General features: G+C 48.2%; 1 protein-coding gene across 1 annotated transcript; it reads right to left on the bottom strand.

The window, feature by feature from the left end:
* Positions 1 to 9,177: 9,177 nt before the first annotated feature.
* Positions 9,178 to 19,138, bottom strand: CKM (creatine kinase, M-type). Its single transcript, XM_040413409.1, has 8 exons — positions 18,991 to 19,138; positions 16,902 to 17,114; positions 14,532 to 14,686; positions 14,234 to 14,366; positions 13,977 to 14,148; positions 13,638 to 13,761; positions 10,545 to 10,734; positions 9,178 to 9,596 (listed from the first exon to the last, which is right to left on the bottom strand). The coding sequence occupies exons 2-8, from the start codon at positions 17,092 to 17,094 to the stop codon at positions 9,418 to 9,420; spliced, it is 1,146 nt and encodes a 381-aa protein (XP_040269343.1). The 5' UTR covers positions 17,095 to 17,114; positions 18,991 to 19,138; the 3' UTR covers positions 9,178 to 9,417.
* Positions 19,139 to 25,429: the final 6,291 nt, after the last annotated feature.

The following is a 25,429-nucleotide window of genomic DNA, read 5'->3' as shown; positions in this document are numbered from 1 at the left end:
AGCCCCCTCTACTGTATAATGTACCGTCACACTGATATAGAGCCTCCTCTACTGTATAATGTACCGTCACACTGATATAGAGCCCCCCTACTGTATAATGTACCGTCACACTGATATAGAGCCTCCTCTACTGTATAATGTACCGTCACACTGATATAGAGCCCCCTCTACTGTATAATGTACAGTCACACTGATATAGAGCCTCCTCTACTGTATAATGTACCGTCACACTGATATAGAGCCTCCTCTACTGTATAATGTACCGTCACACTGATATAGAGCCTCCTCTACTGTATAATGTACCGTCACACTGATATAGAGCCCCCCTACTGTATAATGTACCGTCACACTGATATAGAGCCTCCTCTACTGTATAATGTACCGTCACACTGATATAGAGCCCCCTCTACTGTATAATGTACCGTCACACTGATATAGAGCCTCCTCTACTGTATAATGTACCGTCACACTGATATAGAGCCTCCTCTACTGTATAATGTACATCACACTGATATAGAGCCCCTCTACTGTATAATGTACCGTCACACTGATATAGAGCCCCCTCTACTGTATAATGTACCGTCACACTGATATAGAGCCCCCTCTACTGTATAATGTACCGTCACACTGATATAGAGCCTCCTCTACTGTATAATGTACCGTCACACTGATATAGAGCCTCCTCTACTGTATAATGTACCGTCACACTGATATAGAGCCTCCTCTACTGTATAATGTACCGTCACACTGATATAGAGCCCCCTCTACTGTATAATGTACCGTCACACTGATATAGAGCCCCCTCTACTGTATAATGTACCGTCACACTGATATAGAGCCTCCTCTACTGTATAATGTACCGTCACACTGATATAGAGCCTCCTCTACTGTATAATGTACCGTCACACTGATATAGAGCCTCCTCTACTGTATAATGTACATCACACTGATATAGAGCCCCCTCTACTGTATAATGTACCGTCACACTGATATAGAGCCTCCTCTACTGTATAATGTACCGTCACACTGATATAGAGCCTCCTCTACTGTATAATGTACCGTCACACTGATATAGAGCCTCCCCTACTGTATAATGTACCGTCACACTGATATAGAGCCTCCTCTACTGTATAATGTACCGTCACACCGATATAGAGCCCCCTCTACTGTATAATGTACCGTCACACTGATATAGAGCCTCCTCTACTGTATAATGTACCGTCACACTGATATAGAGCCTCCTCTACTGTATAATGTACCGTCACACTGATATAGAGCCTCCTCTACTGTATAATGTACCGTCACACTGATATAGAGCCCCCTCTACTGTATAATGTACCGTCACACTGATATAGAGCCCCCTCTACTGTATAATGTACCGTCACACTGATATAGAGCCCCCTCTACGGTATAATGTACCGTCACACTGATATAGAGCCCCCTCTACGGTATAATGTACCGTCACACTGATATAGAGCCTCCTCTACTGTATAATGTACCGTCACACTGATATAGAGCCCCCTCTACTGTATAATGTACCGTCACACTGATATAGAGCCCCCTCTACTGTATAATGTACCGTCACACTGATATAGAGCCTCCTCTACTGTATAATGTACCGTCACACTGATATAGAGCCTCCTCTACTGTATAATGTACCGTCACACTGATATAGAGCCTCCTCTACTGTATAATGTACCGTCACACTGATATAGAGCTCCTCTACTGTATAATGTACCGTCACACTGATATAGAGCCTCCTCTACTGTATAATGTACCGTCACACTGATATAGAGCCCCCTCTACTGTATAATGTACCGTCACACTGATATAGAGCCCCCTCTACTGTATAATGTACCGTCACACTGATATAGAGCCCCCTCTACTGTATAATGTACCGTCACACTGATATAGAGCCCCCTCTACTGTATAATGTACCGTCACACTGATATAGAGCCCCCTCTACTGTATAATGTACCGTCACACTGATATAGAGCCCCCTCTACTGTATAATGTACCGTCACACTGATATAGAGCCTCCTCTACTGTATAATGTACCGTCACACTGATATAGAGCCTCCTCTACTGTATAATGTACCGTCACACTGATATAGAGCCCCCTCTACTGTATAATGTACCGTCACACTGATATAGAGCCTCCTATACTGTATAATGTACCGTCACACTGATATAGAGCCCCCTCTACTGTATAATGTACCGTCACACTGATATAGAGCCCCCTCTACTGTATAATGTACCGTCACACTGATATAGAGCCCCCCCTACTGTATAATGTACCGTCACAATGATATAGAGCCTCCTCTACTGTATAATGTACCGTCACACTGATATAGAGCCCCCTCTACTGTATAATGTACCGTCACACTGATATAGAGCCCCTCTACTGTATAATGTACCGTCACACTGATATAGAGCCTCCTCTACTGTATAATGTACCGTCACACTGATATAGAGCCTCCTCTACTGTATAATGTACCGTCACACTGATATAGAGCCTCCCTACTGTATAATGTACCGTCACACTGATATAGAGCCCCCTCTACTGTATAATGTACCGTCACACTGATATAGAGCCTCCTCTACTGTATAATGTACCGTCACACTGATATAGAGCCCCCTCTACTGTATAATGTACCGTCACAATGATATAGAGCCTCCTCTACTGTATAATGTACCGTCACACTGATATAGAGCCTCCTCTACTGTATAATGTACCGTCACACTGATATAGAGCCTCCTCTACTGTATAATGTACCGTCACACTGATATAGAGCCTCCTCTACTGTATAATGTACCGTCACACTGATATAGAGCCCCCTCTACTGTATAATGTACCGTCACACTGATATAGAGCCTCCCCTACTGTATAATGTACCGTCACACTGATATAGAGCCTCCTCTACTGTATAATGTACATCACACTGATATAGAGCCTCCTCTACTGTATAATGTACATCACACTGATATAGAGCCTCCTCTACTGTATAATGTACATCACACTGATATAGAGCCTCCTCTACTGTATAATGTACCGTCACACTGATATAGAGCCTCCTCTACTGTATAATGTACCGTCACACTGATATAGAGCCTCCTCTACTGTATAATGTACCGTCACACTGATATAGAGCCCCCTCTACTGTATAATGTACATCACACTGATATAGAGCCTCCTCTACTGTATAATGTACCGTCACACTGATATAGAGCCTCCTCTACTGTATAATGTACCGTCACACTGATATAGAGCCTCCTCTACTGTATAATGTACATCACACTGATATAGAGCCCCCTCTACTGTATAATGTACATCACACTGATATAGAGCCTCCTCTACTGTATAATGTACATCACACTGATATAGAGCCTCCTCTACTGTATAATGTACCGTCACACTGATATAGAGCCCCCTCTACTGTATAATGTACCGTCACACTGATATAGAGCCCCCCCCCTACTGTATAATGTACCGTCACACTGATATAGAGCCTCCTCTACTGTATAATGTACCGTCACACTGATATAGAGCCCCCTCTACTGTATAATGTACCGTCACACTGATATAGAGCCTCCTCTACTGTATAATGTACCGTCACACTGATATAGAGCCTCCTCTACTGTATAATGTACATCACACTGATATAGAGCCCCCTCTACTGTATAATGTACCGTCACACTGATATAGAGCCTCCTCTACTGTATAATGTACCGTCACACTGATATAGAGCCTCCTCTACTGTATAATGTACCGTCACACTGATATAGAGCCCCCTCTACTGTATAATGTACATCACACTGATATAGAGCCTCCTCTACTGTATAATGTACCGTCACACTGATATAGAGCCTCCTCTACTGTATAATGTACCGTCACACTGATATAGAGCCCCTCTACTGTATAATGTACCGTCACACTGATATAGAGCCCCCCCTCTACTGTATAATGTACCGTCACACTGATATAGAGCCTCCTCTACTGTATAATGTACCGTCACACTGATATAGAGCCCCCTCTACTGTATAATGTACCGTCACACTGATATAGAGCCTCCTCTACTGTATAATGTACCGTCACACTGATATAGAGCCTCCTCTACTGTATAATGTACATCACACTGATATAGAGCCCCCTCTACTGTATAATGTACCGTCACACTGATATAGAGCCCCCTCTACTGTATAATGTACCGTCACACTGATATAGAGCCCCCTCTACTGTATAATGTATCGTCACACTGATATAGAGCCTCCTCTACTGTATAATGTACCGTCACACTGATATAGAGCCTCCCCTACTGTATAATGTACCGTCACACTGATATAGAGCCTCCTCTACTGTATAATGTACCGTCACACTGATATAGAGCCCCCTCTACTGTATAATGTACCGTCACACTGATATAGAGCCTCCTCTACTGTATAATGTACCGTCACACTGATATAGAGCCTCCTCTACTGTATAATGTACCGTCACACTGATATAGAGCCCCCTCTACTGTATAATGTACCGTCACACTGATATAGAGCCTCCTCTACTGTATAATGTACCGTCACACTGATATAGAGCCTCCTCTACTGTATAATGTACCGTCACACTGATATAGAGCCCCCTCTACTGTATAATGTACCGTCACACTGATATAGAGCCTCCTCTACTGTATAATGTACCGTCACACTGATATAGAGCCTCCTCTACTGTATAATGTACCGTCACACTGATATAGAGCCTCCTCTACTGTATAATGTACCGTCACACTGATATAGAGCCCCCTCTACTGTATAATGTACCGTCACACTGATATAGAGCCCCCTCTACTGTATAATGTACCGTCACACTGATATAGAGCCCCCTCTACGGTATAATGTACCGTCACACTGATATAGAGCCCCCTCTACGGTATAATGTACCGTCACACTGATATAGAGCCTCCTCTACTGTATAATGTACCGTCACACTGATATAGAGCCCCCTCTACTGTATAATGTACCGTCACACTGATATAGAGCCCCCTCTACTGTATAATGTACATCACACTGATATAGAGCCCCCTCTACTGTATAATGTACCGTCACACTGATATAGAGCCTCCTCTACTGTATAATGTACCGTCACACTGATATAGAGCCTCCTCTACTGTATAATGTACCGTCACACTGATATAGAGCCCCCCCTACTGTATAATGTACCGTCACACTGATATAGAGCCCCCTCTACTGTATAATGTACCGTCACACTGATATAGAGCCCCCTCTACTGTATAATGTACATCACACTGATATAGAGCCCCCTCTACTGTATAATGTACCGTCACACTGATATAGAGCCTCCTCTACTGTATAATGTACCGTCACACTGATATAGAGCCTCCTCTACTGTATAATGTACCGTCACACTGATATAGAGCCCCCTCTACTGTATAATGTACATCACACTGATATAGAGCCTCCTCTACTGTATAATGTACCGTCACACTGATATAGAGCCTCCTCTACTGTATAATGTACCGTCACACTGATATAGAGCCCCCTCTACTGTATAATGTACCGTCACACTGATATAGAGCCCCCCCCCTACTGTATAATGTACCGTCACACTGATATAGAGCCTCCTCTACTGTATAATGTACCGTCACACTGATATAGAGCCCCCTCTACTGTATAATGTACCGTCACACTGATATAGAGCCTCCTCTACTGTATAATGTACCGTCACACTGATATAGAGCCTCCTCTACTGTATAATGTACATCACACTGATATAGAGCCCCCTCTACTGTATAATGTACCGTCACACTGATATAGAGCCCCCTCTACTGTATAATGTACCGTCACACTGATATAGAGCCCCCTCTACTGTATAATGTATCGTCACACTGATATAGAGCCTCCTCTACTGTATAATGTACCGTCACACTGATATAGAGCCTCCCCTACTGTATAATGTACCGTCACACTGATATAGAGCCTCCTCTACTGTATAATGTACCGTCACACTGATATAGAGCCCCCTCTACTGTATAATGTACCGTCACACTGATATAGAGCCTCCTCTACTGTATAATGTACCGTCACACTGATATAGAGCCCCCCTACTGTATAATCTACCGTCACACTGATATAGAGCCCCCTCTACTGTATAATGTACCGTCACACTGATATAGAGCCTCCTCTACTGTATAATGTACCGTCACACTGATATAGAGCCTCCTCTACTGTATAATGTACCGTCACACTGATATAGAGCCTCCTCTACTGTATAATGTACATCACACTGATATAGAGCCCCCTCTACTGTATAATGTACCGTCACACTGATATAGAGCCTCCTCTACTGTATAATGTACCGTCACACTGATATAGAGCCCCCTCTACTGTATAATGTACCGTCACACTGATATAGAGCCTCCTCTACTGTATAATGTACCGTCACACTGATATAGAGCCTCCTCTACTGTATAATGTACCGTCACACTGATATAGAGCCTCCTCTACTGTATAATGTACCGTCACACTGATATAGAGCCCCCTCTACTGTATAATGTACCGTCACACTGATATAGAGCCCCCTCTACTGTATAATGTACCGTCACACTGATATAGAGCCCCCTCTACGGTATAATGTACCGTCACACTGATATAGAGCCCCCTCTACGGTATAATGTACCGTCACACTGATATAGAGCCTCCTCTACTGTATAATGTACCGTCACACTGATATAGAGCCCCCTCTACTGTATAATGTACCGTCACACTGATATAGAGCCCCCTCTACTGTATAATGTACATCACACTGATATAGAGCCCCCTCTACTGTATAATGTACCGTCACACTGATATAGAGCCTCCTCTACTGTATAATGTACCGTCACACTGATATAGAGCCTCCTCTACTGTATAATGTACCGTCACACTGATATAGAGCCCCCCCTACTGTATAATGTACCGTCACACTGATATAGAGCCCCCTCTACTGTATAATGTACCGTCACACTGATATAGAGCCCCCTCTACTGTATAATGTACATCACACTGATATAGAGCCCCCTCTACTGTATAATGTACCGTCACACTGATATAGAGCCTCCTCTACTGTATAATGTACCGTCACACTGATATAGAGCCCCCCCTACTGTATAATGTACCGTCACACTGATATAGAGCCTCCTCTACTGTATAATGTACCGTCACACTGATATAGAGCCTCCTCTACTGTATAATGTACCGTCACACTGATATAGAGCCTCCCCTACTGTATAATGTACCGTCACACTGATATAGAGCCCCCTCTACTGTATAATGTACCGTCACACTGATATAGAGCCTCCTCTACTGTATAATGTACCGTCACACTGATATAGAGCCCCCCCTACTGTATAATGTACCGTCACACTGATATAGAGCCTCCTCTACTGTATAATGTACCGTCACACTGATATAGAGCCCCCCCTACTGTATAATGTACCGTCACACTGATATAGAGCTTCCTCTACTGTATAATGTACCGTCACACTGATATAGAGCCTCCTCTACTGTATAATGTACCGTCACACTGATATAGAGCCCCCTCTACTGTATAATGTACCGTCACACTGATATAGAGCCTCCTCTACTGTATAATGTACCGTCACACTGATATAGAGCCCCCCCTACTGTATAATGTACCGTCACACTGATATAGAGCCCCCCCTACTGTATAATGTACCGTCACACTGATATAGAGCCCCCTCTACTGTATAATGTACCGTCACACTGATATAGAGCCTCCTCTACTGTATAATGTACCGTCACACTGATATAGGGCCTCCTCTACTGTATAATGTACATCACACTGATATAGAGCCCCCCCTACTGTATAATGTACATCACACTGATATAGAGCCCCCTCTACTGTATAATGTACCGTCACACTGATATAGAGCCTCCTCTACTGTATAATGTACCGTCACACTGATATAGAGCCTCCTCTACTGTATAATGTACCGTCACACTGATATAGAGCCTCCTCTACTGTATAATGTACCGTCACACTGATATAGAGCCTCCTCTACTGTATAATGTACCGTCACACTGATATAGAGCCCCCTCTACTGTATAATGTACCGTCACACTGATATAGAGCCCCCTCTACTGTATAATGTACCGTCACACTGATATAGAGCCCCCTCTACTGTATAATGTACCGTCACAATGATATAGAGCCCCCCCTACTGTATAATGTATTGTCACACTGATATAGAGCCCCCCCCCCCTACTGTATAATGTACCGTCACACTGATATAGAGCCCCCCTACTGTATAATGTACCGTCACACTGATATAGAGCCTCCTCTACTGTATAATGTACCGTCACACTGATATAGAGCCCCCCCTACTGTATAATGTACCGTCACACTGATATAGAGCCTCCTCTACTGTATAATGTACCGTCACACTGATATAGAGCCTCCTCTACTGTATAATGTACCGTCACACTGATATAGAGCCTCCTCTACTGTATAATGTACCGTCACACTGATATAGAGCCCCCTCTACTGTATAATGTACCGTCACACTGATATAGAGCCTCCTCTACTGTATAATGTACCGTCACACTGATATAGAGCCTCCTCTACTGTATAATGTACCGTCACACTGATATAGAGCCCCCTCTACTGTATAATGTACCGTCACACTGATATAGAGCCCCCCCTACTGTATAATGTACCGTCACACTGATATAGAGCCTCCTCTACTGTATAATGTACCGTCACACTGATATAGAGCCCCCTCTACTGTATAATGTACCGTCACACTGATATAGAGCCTCCTCTACTGTATAATGTACCGTCACACTGATATAGAGCCCCCTCTACTGTATAATGTACCGTCACACTGATATAATCTTTCCTCTCATATGCTCTGTCTTCTTTGTCTACTATCGTATGCACTCTCTTCTGTCTTCACTCTTACATGCTGTCTCTCCCGACTGCGCTCACATACACCCTTGTTTTCTACCCTGTGCTCTCATACTCTCTCTCATGTTTTGCTCTCATGCACTCTGTTTCCTGCGCTCTCGTACTCTCTCTCATGTTCTGCTCTCTCTCTCTCTCCTGTTTTTGCTCTCATGCACTCTGTTTCCTGCGCTCTCGCACCCTCCACCATCAGATGTAGCCGACTTAGGTGACATTCTCCTTTATTGTCTTCGGCTGGTATCGGGGGCCACATATGATATGGGGGCCGGGGTTACAGTCTATACAGTAAGGTATAAGTGGGGGTCTCGCGCTGCCGCCTCTGTCGCTTCCTCCTCTCGTCACCTCTTTTATCCCTCATGTCTTTTCCAACTTCTATTGATGGTAACGGGGTCTCCAGGGCCCTGTCCGGTGGTGGTTCTCAGGGGCCGCCCTGTGTCTGCTGCGCTCTACTTCTGGGCTGGTATGATGTCGTCAATGGCTTGTCCCTTTTCCAGCTTCTTCTCCATCTCAACCATCAGCTTCACTCCATCCACCACCATCTGCACCTGCTCCACCTCTGAGAAGCCCAGTCTGTCAGCATTGGAAATATCAAAGGTGCCTCCAACTGCGGCTGTGTCCACTCCACCTGTGGAAGAGCGAGCGCAATGGTCACACTCCGAGAAGTCACCAACTAAGAGAACCGGGCGGCTTGGCTTAGTAGATGTGTAAAGTAATAAGATTCACCCGGACTGAGGATCTGCCCCATCTACTGTGTGTCCACCTGTCTCATGGAGGATTAGTAAATCTGCCCCATCTTCTGTGTGTCCACGTGTCTCATGGAGGGTTGTACGGGGCCCATCTACTGTGTGTCCACCTGTCTCATGGAGGGTTGTACGGGTCCTTCTACTGTGTGTCCACCTGTCCCATGGAGGATTAGTAAATCTGCCCCATCTACTGTGTGTCCACCTGTCTCATGGAGGATTAGTAAATCTGCCCCATCTTCTGTGTGTCCACCTGTCTCATGGAGGGTTGTACGGAGCCCATCTACTGTGTGTCAGCCTGTCTCATGGAGGGTTGTACGGGGCCCATCTACTGTGTGTCAGCCTGTCTCATGGAGGGTTGTACGGGGCCCATCTACTGTGTGTCAGCCTGTCTCATGGAGGGTTGTACGGGGCCCATCTACTGTGTGTCAGCCTGTCTCATGGAGGGTTGTACGGGGCCCATCTACTGTGTGTCAGCCTGTCTCATGGAGGGTTGTACGGGGCTCATCTACTGTGTGTCCACCTGTCTCATGGAGGATTAGTAAATCTGCCCCATCTTCTGTGTGTCCACGTGTCTCATGGAGGGTTGTACGGGGCCCATCTACTGTGTGTCCACCTGTCTCATGGAGGGTTGTACGGGGCCCATCTACTGTGTGTCAGCCTGTCTCATGGAGGGTTGTACGGGGCCCATCTACTGTGTGTCAGCCTGTCTCATGGAGGGTTGTACGGGGCCCATCTACTGTGTGTCAGCCTGTCTCATGGAGGGTTGTACGGGGCCCATCTACTGTGTGTCAGCCTGTCTCATGGAGGGTTGTACGGGGCCCTATACTCACCGGTGCCTCTCTTCTGTAGACGCAGTCTGGTCAGGATCTCTTCGAATTTGGGATGCTTGCTGAGGTTGGCCAGTTTGACGTGGACGCCTCCTCTCAGACCTGTGCCGAGGTTGGATGGGCAGGTCAGGATGTAGCCGAGATGCTCACTCCAGGAGAAGGGATGACCGGCATTCTTGAAGATCTCCTCAATCTGTGTGGGATGAACAGAGAAGAGACTGTGACAAACAAGACTTTTAGTGTTTCCAACAGTTATTGGGGGAGTTGTACTTTGCTGGCCGGTGAGGACCTCCTGCTCCAACCCTGAAGAAGCTGCATCTTTATCTCTATGGGTAGTGACCATAACCTTGTGGTGTGGCTACAAAGACCTGCAGAGGTAAAGCCTATCTTTATGTGACTAGCACCCTAGGACCTGGCAGTCCTTCTGCAATGGCTGATCTCCAGGCTCCTCATCTTAAAGGGGTTATCCAACATCATACAACACCCCCCCCTTCCGCTAAGTACCGGGCCCCTCAGAGGGAATATACTTACCCCGCTCCACGTTCCCGCACCGCCGCTGCCGCTTCACCCTGTATACAGATAAAAACATCCGGTGTCGGGGGGAGCAGCCAATGGCAGGCGGGGACCAGCCTCAACTAGCAGCACGGGGGACGCTAAGGAGGCTCGTCCCGGTGTACAGGGTGAAGCAGCAGCTCTTCATTCTCCGGGTCAGTACGATTACAGTGATACCAGATTTATATAGTTTTATGGGTTTTGTGTTTACAGCGTTCCCTATGAGATAAAACTGACCTGTTCTCTTCATTCTCCGGGTCAGTACGATTACAGTGATACCACATTTATATAGTTTTATGGGTTTTGTTTTTACAGCGTTCCCTATGACATAAAACTGACCTGTTCTCTTCATTCTCCGGTCAGTACAATTACAGTGATACCACATTTATATAGTTTTATGGGTTTTGTTTTTACAGCGTTCCCTATTAGATAAAACTGACCTGTTCTCTTCATTCTCCGGGTCAGTACGATTACAGTGATACCACATTTATATAGTTTTATGGGTTTTGTTTTTACAGCGTTCCCTATGAGATAAAACTGACCTGTTCTCTTCATTCTCCGGGTCAGTACGATTACAGTGATACCACATTTATATAGTTTTATGGGTTTTCTGTTTACAGCGTTCCCTATGAGATAAAACTGATCTGTTCCCTTCATTCTCTGGGTCAGTACTATTACAGTGATACCACATTTATATAGTTTTATGGGTTTTCTGTTTACAGCGTTCCCTATGAGATAAAACTGTCCTGTTCTCTTCATTCTCCGGGTCAGTACGATTACAGTGATACCACATTTATATAGTTTTATAGGTTTTGTATTTACAGCGTTCTCTATGAGATAAAACTGACCTATTCTCTTCATTCTCCGGTCAGTACGATTACAGTGATACCACATTTATATAGTTTTATGGGTTTTGTTTTTACAGCGTTCCCTATGAGATAAAACTGACCTGTTCCCTTCATTCTCCGGGTCAGTACGATTACAGAGATACCACATTTATATAGTTTTATGGGTTTTGTATTTACAGTGTTCCCTATGAGATAAAACTGTCCTGTTCCCTTCATTCTCCGGTCAGTACGATTACAGCGATACCACATTTATATAGTTTTATGGGTTTTGTATTTACAGCGTTCCCTATGAGATAAAACTAACCTGTTCTCCTCATTCTCCGGTCAGTACGATTACAGTGATACCACATTTATATAGTTTTATGGGTTTTGTTTTTACAGTGTTCCCTATGAGATAAAACTGTCCTGTTCCCTTCATTCTCCGGTCAGTACGATTACAGTGATACCACATTTATATAGTTTTATGGGTTTTGTATTTACAGCGTTCCCTATGAGATAAAACCGACCTGTTCTCTTCATTACCGTCATAACTGTTTTTTATAGTTTTGTCTGCGGAGGGCTCATTTTTTGGGGGGTCAATCTATTATTTTTATTGATACAATTTCTGTGTGTGAGACTTTGATCACTTTTTATAAAAATTTTGGGGGGCTATAAAGCACCAAAAAAAATAAAAAATAGCGAATTGCCCATTTTGATTTTTTTTCCATTATGACCTTCACCATACAGGATAAATACGATTCTATTTTTATTGTACTTGTATCGTTTTGAGATGTGTCGATGCCAGTGATGTTTGTTTATTTATTTATTTTAATTATGGGGAAAGTGGGCGATTTGATTGTTTGTTTCTATTTTTAAAAGCCTTTAGATTGTCTCTGTAATAGACTTGCTGTGTTCCTATCAAGCCTTGCCACCTGCAGGGCTCCATAGGAACTGCAGCTGCAGTGGCATGGATTTCTTCGGAGAGACCCGTGCTATCTCAGACAGTAAACTACTTTCCCCAATCGCTGCACAGGGAAGCAATTAAGTAGCCTGGAGCACAGTTTTCTGCTCTCAGGGGTTAAATGCCTGTGATCTGTGTTATTGCCGATCGCTGATGTTAACCCCGGGTGTCTGCTGTTTAAAACAGCAGAAACTTGTTGGCTATGGTTCCCACTGCGCTTGCGAGTGGGTGCCATCTTTAAAGTCCAGTTATACATGTCAGAAAGGAGTTAAAACCCACCATGGAGCCATGCTATAACATCAGACCATGGCTTCTGGGATGAAGGACAAGAACTAAAGGCAGGCTCCACTAGCTGGGACCTTGTGGGGACCCCTTTGTATTGTCCTCCTTGTATGTAAAGTCTAATGGCTGCTGTGTTGTCCTGTTGAGGACCCCGGTCATAGTTAGTATCTAGCCACGGTGGTGGTAGGTAGGGGCAGTGGTAGGTAGGCTGGCCGAGCTGCAGAATACCGGAGGGGTACCCTCTGTAGTGGGTGGGGATATTCCTAGCATAGGTAGGAGTCCCAGCAGATAATGGTGGGGTCCCATAGAACAGAGCACTGGATATGGCTTCATATAACCAGGGGTAGTCTGGGGATAGCCCCACAGGAAAGCGAGCCTAGGTCTAGCCAAGGAAACGTGTTATCTGGTGTAGTGTGCGGTGACAACGAGTCATAGTGTGTGGAGAATGGGAGTAGTGGTCCAGGCGTCTCTTACCTTTTGCAGGCCGACGCAGAAGCGCTGGAAGACTTCCTTCATGTTGCCTCCCTTCTGCATAGAGATGACTCTCAGGTGGTCCTCCTCATTCACCCAGATCAGGAAAGTCTTGTTATCATTGTGCCTGGAAGAGAAGAAGATCAGGTGACTATAGATCGGCTGGTTGGGGAGGTTCTGGGGTGGCATGAAGCCACCATGAAGAATTGCCAGGTATGGGAGACTACTTCTCACATCATCAATGGATGGACAATAAGTGGCAGGTGGGAATATCAATATGAGCAGCCCAATCTCCTGTTAATGACCTGGACTCTTGCCCAGGCGGAGGGTGGGTTCACGTACCAGATACCACGGGCATCGGGCCAGTCACGAGCCATGCCAGCAGCCAGGAGCAGGGGAGACACAGGCTTGTCGAACAGGAAGTGGTCATCGATGAGCTGCTGCTGCTCGGCGTCGCTCATGTCCTTCAGGGGGTAATATTTGCCCTTCAACTCTCCGGTCAGGCTGTTGAGAGCTGCAAAGAGGGCCAGGCGTGATTTCCAGCAGAAATGGCCGCACTCTAGCTGTGTGCACCTGGAGCCATGATGGCTGCCACTTACCCTGAATGGACAGCTTCTCGATGGCACGGCGCTCACCGCGGCTGCTGTGGGGGGGCAGGGTGTATCCCTTGATGCTGCGACCAGTCCTCACACGACTGCTCAGGACATAGTTTGGGTCCAGATCATCACCTCCCTGCAGAAATAAGCAGCCATGTCATTTTGTGGTCCTCCATCCACGAGGACGCATCTACAGGAAGGGGGGATCTATAAAGCGCTCTATCCCAGATGGTGACCCATCCTGTGCTGACCTTTTATAAGATTATAATGTCCAGAGCTGGACATGTTATATGCAGCTTACCTTCAGGTTGCTAAAGTTCAGGTCGGTCTTGTGCTTGTCAGTGGGCTTGTAGCCATTGTGACGATCCTGGATGACGGGGTCAAACAAGTCCTTGAACACATCATAGCATTCTTCATCTCCAGCAACACAGCCGACGGTCATGATGTAAGGGTGTCCTAAAGTGGGAGGAGTCATGTGTGAGGAGCAGCAGCCGGGGCGTGCACAACCTAGCCGAAATCTAAGGATAGCACCCATGTGAATGCAGAGGCATTCTTGTAGATTACAGAGCTGCCAAACTGAGAGGGACAGAGGGGTCCGGAGGGGGACAGAGGGGTCCGGAGGGGGACAGAGGAGTCCGGAGGGGGACAGGGGGGTCTGGAGGGGGACAGAGGGGTCTGGAGGGGGACAGGGGGGTCCGGAGGGGGACAGAGGGGTCCGGAGGAGGACAGAGGGGTCTGGATGGGGACAGAGGGGTCCGGAGGGGGACAGAGGGGTCCGGAGGGGGACAGAGGGGTCCGGAGGGGGACAGGGGGGTCCGGAGGGGGACAGGGGGGTCCGGAGGAGGACAGAGGGGTCTGGATGGGGACAGAGGGGTCCGGAGGGGGACAGAGGGGTCCGGAGGGGGACAGAGGGGTCTGGATGGGGACAGAGGGGTCCGGAGGAGGACAGAGGGGTCCGGAGGAGGACAGAGGGGTCCGGAGGGGGACAGAGGACTCTAGAGGGGGACAGGGGGGTCCGGAGGGGGACAGAGGGCTCTAGAGGGGGACAGGGGGTCCGGAGGGGGACAGAGGGGTCTGGATGGGGACAGAGGGGTCCGGAGGGGGACAGGGGGGTCCGGAGGGGGACAGAGGACTCTAGAGGGGGACAGGGGGTCCGGAGGGGGACAGAGGACTCTAGAGGGGGACAGGGGGGTCCGGAGGGGGACAGAGGGGTCTGGATGGGGACAGAGGGGTCCGGAGGAGGACAGAGGGGTCCGGAGGAGGACAGAGGGGTCCGGAGGGGGACAGAGGACTCTAGAGGGGGACAGGGGGGTCCGGAGGGGGACAGAGGACTCTAGAGGGGGACAGGGGGTCCGGAGGGGGACAGAGGGGTCTGGATGGGGACAGAGGGGTCCGGAGGGGGACAGAGGACTCTAGAGGGGGACAGAGGACTCTAGAGGGGGACAGGGGGTCCGGAGGGGGACAGAGGGGTCTGGATGGGGACAGAGGGGTCCGGAGGGGGACAGGGGGGTCCGGAGGGGGACAGAGGGGTCCGGAGGGGTCTGGAGGGGGACAGGGGGGTCCGGAGGGGGACAGAGGACTCTAGAGGGGGACAGGGGGGTCCGGAGGGGGACAGAGGACTCTAGAGGGGGACAGGGGGGCCGGAGGGGGACAGAGGGGTCTGGAGGGGGACAGGGGGGTCCGGAGGGGGACAGAGGACTCTAGAGGGGGACAGAGGACTCTAGAGGGGGACAGGGGGTCCGGAGGGGGACAGAGGGGTCTGGATGGGGACAGAGGGGTCCGGAGGGGGACAGGGGGGTCCGGAGGGGGACAGAGGGGTCCGGAGGGGTCTGGAGGGGGACAGGGGGGTCCGGAGGGGGACAGAGGGGTCCGGAGGAGGACAGAGGGGTCTGGATGGGGACAGAGGGGTCCGGAGGGGGACAGGGGGGTCCGGAGGGGGACAGGGGGGTCCGGAGGGGGACAGAGGGGTCTGGATGGGGACAGAGGGGTCTGGAGGAGGACAGAGGGGTCCGGAGGAGGACAGAGGGGTCCGGAGGAGGACAGAGGGGTCCGGAGGGGGACAGAGGGGTCCGGGGGAGGACAGAGGGGTCCGGCAATGGCTTGCTCCCCTCTACCCCTTCACTACATATGCATGTTTGGCTGAGCTATGAATGCGGGATGTGTCAGGGTCTGTTCAGTGAAGATGGATGATTCTGTTAGGGCTCGTTCACACGACCGTTACCCCTTCGTTACCGTTGCCCCTCCATTTACTTGAATGGGTCCGCAAATCCAGAGATGCGGTGCGGAACAGAACGGAACCCCACGGAAGCGCTACATAGTGTTTTTCCCTAGGTTCCGTTCCGTGCCTCAGCACCGCAAAAGGATAGAACTTGCCCTATCTTTTTGCGGAACAGACGGATCGCGGACCCATTCAAGTGAATGGGTCCGCGATCCGCATGCGGCTGGCCCACGGTCGGTGCGCGTGCATTTCGGACCACAATTTGCACGGGCACGAACAGTCGTGTGAACGAGCCCTAAGCCCCCTCTGTCCATTGGGTTCAGGACCCTTGTGACTGGCGCGGGACGTCCACTGCGGTCAGTAGAAGTGGACACAAGTCATCCTCTTGTGGAGATGCCCGGTTGTCCGACTCCAGTTCTCCCCCTCCCCAGTCGGGTGCACAGCAGCACTTACCTGGGTTGTCCACTCCGGTCTGGATGCAATCGTCCACGGTGAAGCCGCTGGGCGTCTGCTTGTCGCGGAGCTTCTTGTAGATGTCCAGGGTCAGGACTTTGGCCATGTGGTTGTTGTGCTTGCTGAGGTCGGGGAACTCTTCCTCCGCTGAGAAGTTCAGCTTGAAGTTGTTGTGAGTGTTTCCGAAAGGCATGATGAGAGTTTGGGCTGGACCTGTAGAAAGGAGCAGTCCGTGTCAGTCGGCGGGGCCCGAGAGGTTCTGAGGGGCCCCCATCCTTAGGGACCCACTGAGACCCACCAGTGAATGGAGTCCTCTCCCTCCTGGCAGCTGCACAAGTCATGGACAGGAGACCCTTCACTCTTAGCAGCAGCCGGGGGGTCATGTTCTGTAAGGGCCGCGGTGTAGGGTGTCAGGCAGGGTGTGAGTGACCCCACAAGTGCAGCCACAGCACATTCTGGGTATAAATAGATCCCACAGCCGGCGGACAGGTGGTGGCAGCTGCTGACAAGCCACGGCCAGGCGGTGCTGGTGGGGGGGGGCTCGTAGTAAACTGCAGGGGGCTGAAGTGTTCTGCAGGGAGGTGTGATGTTCTGCAGGGGTGTGTAATATACTGCAGGGGGTGAAATGCTCTGCAGGGGGTGAAGGGCTCTGCAGGGGGCTGTAATGTTCTGGAGGGGTGAATGCTCTGCAAGGGGGGGTGTAATGTTCTGCAGGGGGTGAAATGCTCATCAGTAGAGTGAAGTGTTCTGCAATGCGGTGTAATGTTCTGCAGGGTTAAGTACTCTGCAGGGGGCTGTAATGTACTGCAGGGGGTGAAGTGTTCTGTAGGGGTGTGTAATATTCTGCAGGGAGTGAAGGGCTCTGCAAAGGGGGTGTAATGTTCTGCAGGGGAGTGTAACATACTGAAGGGGTGAAGGGCTCTGCAGGGGGCTGTAATGTTCTGCAGGGGTGTGTAATTCTGCAGGGGGTGAAATTCTCTGCAAGGGGGGTGTAATGTTCTGCAAGGGAGTGTAATGTTCTGCATGGGGTGAAGGGCTCTGTGAGAGGATGTAATGTTCTGCAGGGGTGAATGCCCTGCAAGAGGAGTGATGTGTTCTGCAGTGGGGTGTAATGTTCTGCAGGGGCTGAAGTGCTCTGTAGAAGGGGTGTAATGTTCTACAAGGGGGGGGGGCATAATGTTCTAGAGGGGGTGAAGTGCTCTGCAGAGGGTGTCGTGCTCTGCAGGGGGTGTAGTGCTCTGCAAAGGGGGTGCAATCTTCTGCAGGTGGTGTAGTGCTCTGCAGAGGGGGTGTAATCTTCTGCAGGTTGTGTAGTGCTCTGCAGAGGGTGTGTAGTCTTCTGCAGGTGGTGTAGTGCTCTGCAGAGGGGGTGTAATGTTCTGCACGGGGTGAAGTGCTCTGCAGGGATGTCTACTTCTCTGCAGGGGGTGTAGTGCTCTGCAGAGGGGGTGTAGTCTTCAGCAGGTAGTGTAGTGCTCTGCAGAGGGGGTGTAATGTTCTGCACGGGGTGAAGTGCTCTGCAGAGGGGGTGTAGTCTTCTGCAGGTGGTGTAGTGCTCTGCAGAGGGGGTGTAGTCTTCTGCAGGTGGTGTAGTGCTCTGCAGAGGGGGTGTAATGTTCTGCACGGGGTGAAGTGCTCTGCAGGGATGTCTACTTCTCTGCAGGTGGTGTAGTGCTCTGCAGAGGGGGTGTAGTCTTCTGCAGGTGGTGTAGTGCTCTGCAGAGGGGGTGTAGTCTTCTGCAGGTGGTGAAGTGCTCTGCAGAGGGGGTGTAATGTTATGCACGGGGTGAAGTGCTCTGCAGAGGGGGTGTAATGTTCTGCACGGGGTGAAGTGCTCTGCAGGGGGTGTAGTCTTCTGCAGGTGGTGCAGTGCTCTGCAGAGGAGGGTGTAATGTTCTGCGATACTGTTAATGTGATGCGGTTGGTCCGGGGTACGGTGACCCTGTAGGGTAGTGCGCCATACTGACCCGTCAGGAGTAGCGCAGGATTAGCTCTGCAGTACTCGGGGGGGGGCCCCTCTCTGCTCTCTAGATCCGCGGGGGCAGCCCATAGGGACCATGTCATGAATAGTGAGGGCTGTGTACGTTACCTGCTGTGGAGACGGCGCAGACTTCAGGGTGACCCGTTCTTCTCGCCCCAAATCTCCCAATATATAATGGGCAGCGCCGTCCTATTGGCTGGAGCTGAGAGGTGTGACCTATGTCAGAGTGATGTCATCAGGCAGGTCACCTGCTGATTGGCCGCTGCTCGCTGTGTGAAGATGCCTTTATCTGGAGGAGAAGAGCTCGGCTTACATGGAGTTATAATTAGAGGGGCCGGGGGGGGGGGGGGGCACATGTGATGCCCCCGTTATGTCACCTTGCCGGGTGCAGACAAGAGTCTGCATATGGAGGACATAAGTGCGTGTGCTGATACCTGCGGGGGGCGGGGGGATATATGTGCGTGTGGCTGATACCTCCAGGGTTGGGGGCTATATGTGCATATGGCTAATACCTGCGGGGGGGATATATGTGCATGTAGCTAATACCTGCGGGGGGGGATATATGTGCATGTGCTGATACCTGCGGGGGGCGGGGGGCTATATGTGCATGTGATCATACCTCCGTGGTTGGGGGCTATATGTGCATGTGCTGATACCTGCGGGGGGCGGGGGGCTATATGTGCATGTGATCATACCTCCGTGGTTGGGGGCTATATGTGCATGTGCTGATACCTGCGGGGGGCGGGGGGCTATATGTGCATGTGATCATACCTCCGTGGTTGGGGGCTATATGTGCATGTGCTGATACCTGCGGGGGGCGGGGGGCTATATGTGCATGTGATCATACCTCCGTGGTTGGGGGCTATATGTGCATGTGCTGATACCTGCGGGGGGCGGGGGGCTATATGTGCATGTGATCATACCTCCGTGGTTGGGGGCTATATGTGCATGTGCTGATACCTGCGGGGGGCGGGGGGCTATATGTGCATGTGATCATACCTCCGTGGTTGGGGGCTATATGTGCATGTGCTGATACCTGCGGGGGGCGGGGGGCTATATGTGCATGTGATCATACCTCCGTGGTTGGGGGCTATATGTGCATATGGCTGATACCTGCGGGGGGGATATATGTGCATGTAGCTAATACCTGCGGGGGGGGGGGGGGGGTATATGTGCATGTGCTGATACCTCTAGGGGGGTGGAGATGGGGGCTATATGTGCATGTGGCTGATACCTCCGGGGGGGGAGGGGGGGTTCGGGCTATATGTGCATGTGATAACTGCAGGGTGGGGGGGGGGGTTGCACATGTGGCTGATACCTGCGGATGGGGAATATATGTGCATGTGCTGATACCTCCGGGGGTAGGGAGGGCTATATCTGCATGTGGCTGATAACTGCGGAGGAGGGGGGATATGTGCATGTGTGTGATACCTCTGGGGGTGGGGGTATATGTGCATGTGGCTGATACCAGAGGGGGATATATGTGCATGTGGCTGATACCTGCAGGGTGGGGGGGGTTTATGTGGATGTGGCTAATACCTGCGGATGGGGAATATATATATGTGCATGTCCTGATACCTCCAGGGGGGGGCTATTTGTGCATATGGCCGTTTACCTGTGGGGTGGGGGGGATATATGTGCATGTGGCTGATACCTGCGGATGGGGAATATATATATGTGCATGTCCTGATACCTCCAGGGGGGGGCTATTTGTGCATATGGCCGTTTACCTGTGGGGTGGGGGGGATATATGTGCATGTGGCTGATACCCCTGCGGGGGGGAAGGGTGTCGGGTATATGTGCATGTGGCTTATCCCTACGGGGGGTATATGTGCATGTGGCTGATACCTTTCGGGAAAGGAAGGGGGGTAAGCCGTGTAGCCGTGTACAGGGTGGCTCATGCAGCACTCTGTACTTATTTGGGTACCCCAGAGCTGGTTCCTCTCCCTCTTAAGCATAAGCCGAGGGCGGCTTAACTCGAAGTAAGGGGGAATGTAACACCCCAGAGTTGTGTTACGAAACTCTTTTACCCCGCTACAACCTGTTAAGTGTATTCACATTATCACCTTGTGTAATTTTACATCACATACTCACAATTGTACATTCAAATCCTTGTTACATATATATTGCTGTAATTTCCATGTTCACCAGCAGGTGGCAGCAATGTGTTCAGCAAGGACTTAGCCAGTTTAGTGTTTCTGAACTGGAATAGTTCATTCCAATTCAGCCTCCCCCTCTATGAGCAGAGTGGATTACTCCATATACTGCCTCATGGGGAGGGAAGGAAGTTAAGTTAGTGTGGCAGCCACCCCGGCTAGGGGAAGGCTGTGCGTGTAGGAGCTCCCAGATATAGGGATCCAAATCTAGGATTGATCATCATCCCCAGTCTGAGCCTTGCAGCCTCAGCTGGTTGAAGCAAGCAGCCACCTCCAGTTACAGGAAGAAGCATACCTTGTGAAGTTAACTGTGAGTACCATCCAGAGGCCTCAGGAGAAGCCATAGTCCTCCTCAGCAAGTCAGTCCCCAAGAAAGCAGAAGGTAGATAGCACAGAAGATAAATTCCTGCCACATACAGAGCTACAAAGCAGACGTCCCTTTCCTGCAAAAGCTCCAGGCACATGATAGAGCAGAAGATATATTCCTGCCACACATTGCCAATACCTGCTGGGACCAAAGACCAATGCTGTACCTTGCATGCATGAAAGCTGCAACCAGTAAAGATAAGTTTGAACTTTACCAAAAGTCTGGATCTCAATTACTGCTGCAAATCCCTCAATTATTCCTACTAGCACCACACTCATTTTATTGCAAGTGAGCCAGTCCTGCTTTCTACCTGAAGGGAGGGGTTGCAGTTCTTGTTAGTTGCAGTTTAGACTCCATATTGGGGCTGAGAAGACATGAAAAATATAGCAGCAAGGAGAAAGTGTTCTCCAGCTGCAGGAGGAGTCTCTCCAAAGGGAAGTAGCTTGTAGAGCATGCTGATTTACAAAAATTTCCATTAGAGTATAATATAAGCAGCAATCATAGCCAAAAACCAATACGTATTGTTAGCATCAATACATAATCGAAATTTTATCTATTGTATAAACTGCTGATTACAGATAAAAAAATTCCATAAAAATAAAAGATAAAAAACACGTATTTCCCAAAGGAAGTCCAAATATTCAATGATGAGTGATGCTATTCAATCCAGAGAATAATGAATGGTGATACTTGATTTAAATAATTAGTTGATTATTGTCCATGATTCATCCAATGATTACTGTTCATGATTGTATTAGATTCATTGGTTCAGAACCACTGAGGAAGGAGCCGGCAGCTCCGAAACGCGTTTGGTAGAATTGTGAGATCCAGGAGGATATCCCCTCATCCCCCGAGACATTACAGTTGAGCCTATCAACAGGTGGGACGCCGAACGGAAAGGAACTGCGCTACTCGACTTACGGGGAACAGGAGACTTGGCAGCGGACAGACTTCACCGCCTATATACTGCTGCTCCTGGGAAGACGTCCAAGTGGTAACGTAGAGCTGCCCGCAGTAATATCTATACCGGTATACGCATCGGTCCTGTGTAGAGGACATTTAACCCGGGGACATTTCTATCCATGATGTTAGAGGGATGAGATATCTGAGTAGGGGACTGACCTCTACGTGATACATAATTGTGAACACCGATTCCTGAATTAATAATACAATTAATATCTGGATCAACTAACAACGCTGATTATCTAATATTACTCTAATCTAACACAATCATCAGCAGTGATCATGGGCTGAACTAGGAATAACAGCCAATTCAAGTATTACCTTCAATATTGTTATTCTAAAATGAATCTAATACAATCATGAACAGTAATCATTGGATGAATCATGGACAATAATCATTGGATGGATCATGGACAATAATCATTGGATGGATCATGGACAATAATCATTGGATGGATCATGGACAATAATCATTGGATGGATCATGGACAATAATCATTGGATGGATCATGGACAATAATCATTGGATGGATCATGGACAATAATCATTGGATGGATCATGGACAATAATCATTGGATGGATCATGAACAATAATCATTGGATGGATCATGAACAATAATCATTGGATGAATCATGGACAATAATCATTGGATGGATCATGGACAATAATCATTGGATGGATCATGGACAATAATCATTGGATGGATCATGGACAATAATCATTGGATGGATCATGGACAATAATCATTGGATGGATCATGGACAATAATCATTGGATGGATCATGGACAGTAATCATTGGATGGATCATGGACAGTAATCATTGGATGGATCATGGACAATAATCATTGGATGGATCATGGACAATAATCATTGGATGAATCATGGACAATAATCATTGGATGGATCATGAACAATAATCATTGGATGGATCATGGACAATAATCATTGGATGGATCATGGACAATAATCATTGGATGAATCTTGGACAATAATCATTGGATGGATCATGGACAATAATCATTGGATGGATCATGGACAATAATCATTGGATGGATCATGGACAATAATCATTGGATGAATCTTGGACAGTAATCAACTAATTATTTAAATCAAGTATCACCATTCATTATTCTCTGGATTGAATAGCATCACTAATCATTGAATATTTGGACTTCCTTTGGGAAATACGTGTTTTTTATCTTTTATTTTTATGGAATTCTTTATCTGTAATCAGCGGTTTCTACAATAGATAGAATTTCGATTATGTATTGATGCTAACAATACGTATTGGTTTTTGGCTATGATTGCTGCTTATATTATACTCTAATGGGAATTTTTTATTTTTATATTACTATTGTTTGTTTTATGTATGGGGTATATTAAAGTATGAATTTTCATGGCAGTTCCAGATGATTGAGTGCCTGTTAATACTTCCAAGCATAGAACATAGTGGGCTAGGCCTATAACAGTGCACCTACATCCAAACATTGAGACGGGTGAGCCACTATATCAATTGGTATTAGCAATAAAAGAGAGTAGCGAAGTGAAAGAATAGTAACACCACTCCGGGGTGTTACATACCCCCTTACTTAAAACCAAGCCACCCTCGGCTTGTGCTTAGGGTATGCTCCAGGGTTCCTTTATAAAGTTAGAGCGCTGCTTTAGACTATTTTCCTGTATACATAAACTGACATATCAATGGCTACCTACAGGTCTCTGCCCGTTTGAGTATGGTGTCTATTTCCTGTTTCCCTCTCGGTAAAACCAGAGAACCAAAAGATTGCACTAAGCGATCATATACTTTCCGAGCTCTAGTACCACAGGAAGCGTGGGGGTGTCATGCACTGTAATCCCTCCACGATACTATGAATGCCTGCAAATAGAAGGGTGGCTTCATCCTGTAATCGCTTCCAGCACCAAGGTCTGGTCATGCTTTACGCTTCCTCACCTTGATGTCTGAACTGGTAGCTTTACATTTTCCTTAAAGGGGTTGTCCAAGTTATATTTATTGATGACCTATCCTCAGGATAGGTCATCAATATCAGATCGGCGGGGGTGCCGGGTGTCGGACCCCCGCCGATCTGATATTGATGACCTATCCTGAGGATAGGTCATCAATAAATATAACTTGGACAACCCCTTTAAGGCTGTGCACAGTACCTTAAGGCACCTAGCACTAGAAGGAGGGACCGGCCCACCTCTAAACTTTCTAGCAGCAGAGTTACCCTTTAAGGTGTTGGGACTGCTTGTGACTTTACTCCTTGGTCCTATTTGTGTAGCAACACATGATCCCAAAGACACAGGACTGTCTTCTTCCCCGCCCAAGTCTGTGGAGAGAAAAAGGTTAAGGGTGTATGCTAATCATACAATACAATGCCTAGGCTTCTGAACTAACACAAGGCAAAGTGTGACCATTAGTATTCAGCATCCTCAGAGGCAGTCCATATGAGCGATAAAGTAACACAAGGCAAAGTGTGACCATTAGTATTCAGCATCCTCAGAGGCAGTCCATATGAGCGATAAAGTAACACAAGGCAAAGTGTGACCATTAGTATTCAGCATCCTCAGAGGCAGTCCATATGAGCGATAAAGTAACACAAGGATAAGTGTGACCATTAGTATTCAGCATCCTCAGAGGCAGTCCATATGAGCGATAAAGTAACACAAGGCAAAGTGTGACCATTAGTATTCAGCATCCTCAGAGGCAGTCCATATGAGCGATAAAGTAACACAAGGCAAAGTGTGACCATTAGTATTCAGCATCCTCAGAGGCAGTCCATATGAGTGATAAAGTAAGGACACTGACTATGTAGCTAAAAGTGCAAAGTCCAAAGTCCATAGTCCATAAGAGGTCACATTGTGGTACCCATAAAAAAGTCCATACAATGGGCCAAAGTCCTTGAATGTTGCTAAACTGTAAACTTCAGTTCTAAAACATAGTGCAAAAATATGGAAGGCTCCCGACCCAGGGATGGTAAATTGTATGGGCCTGAAAAAACACAGGTGGGGCTCCCATTATTGACCTTGTGAGGTAGTACAAAGTTACAAATCACTGCAA

This window comes from Bufo bufo, unplaced genomic scaffold (genome assembly GCF_905171765.1).
Source record: "Bufo bufo unplaced genomic scaffold, aBufBuf1.1, whole genome shotgun sequence".
In the NCBI taxonomy this organism is placed as follows: Eukaryota; Metazoa; Chordata; class Amphibia; order Anura; family Bufonidae; genus Bufo; species Bufo bufo.
This window is presented reverse-complemented; position numbering and strand designations above follow the sequence as displayed.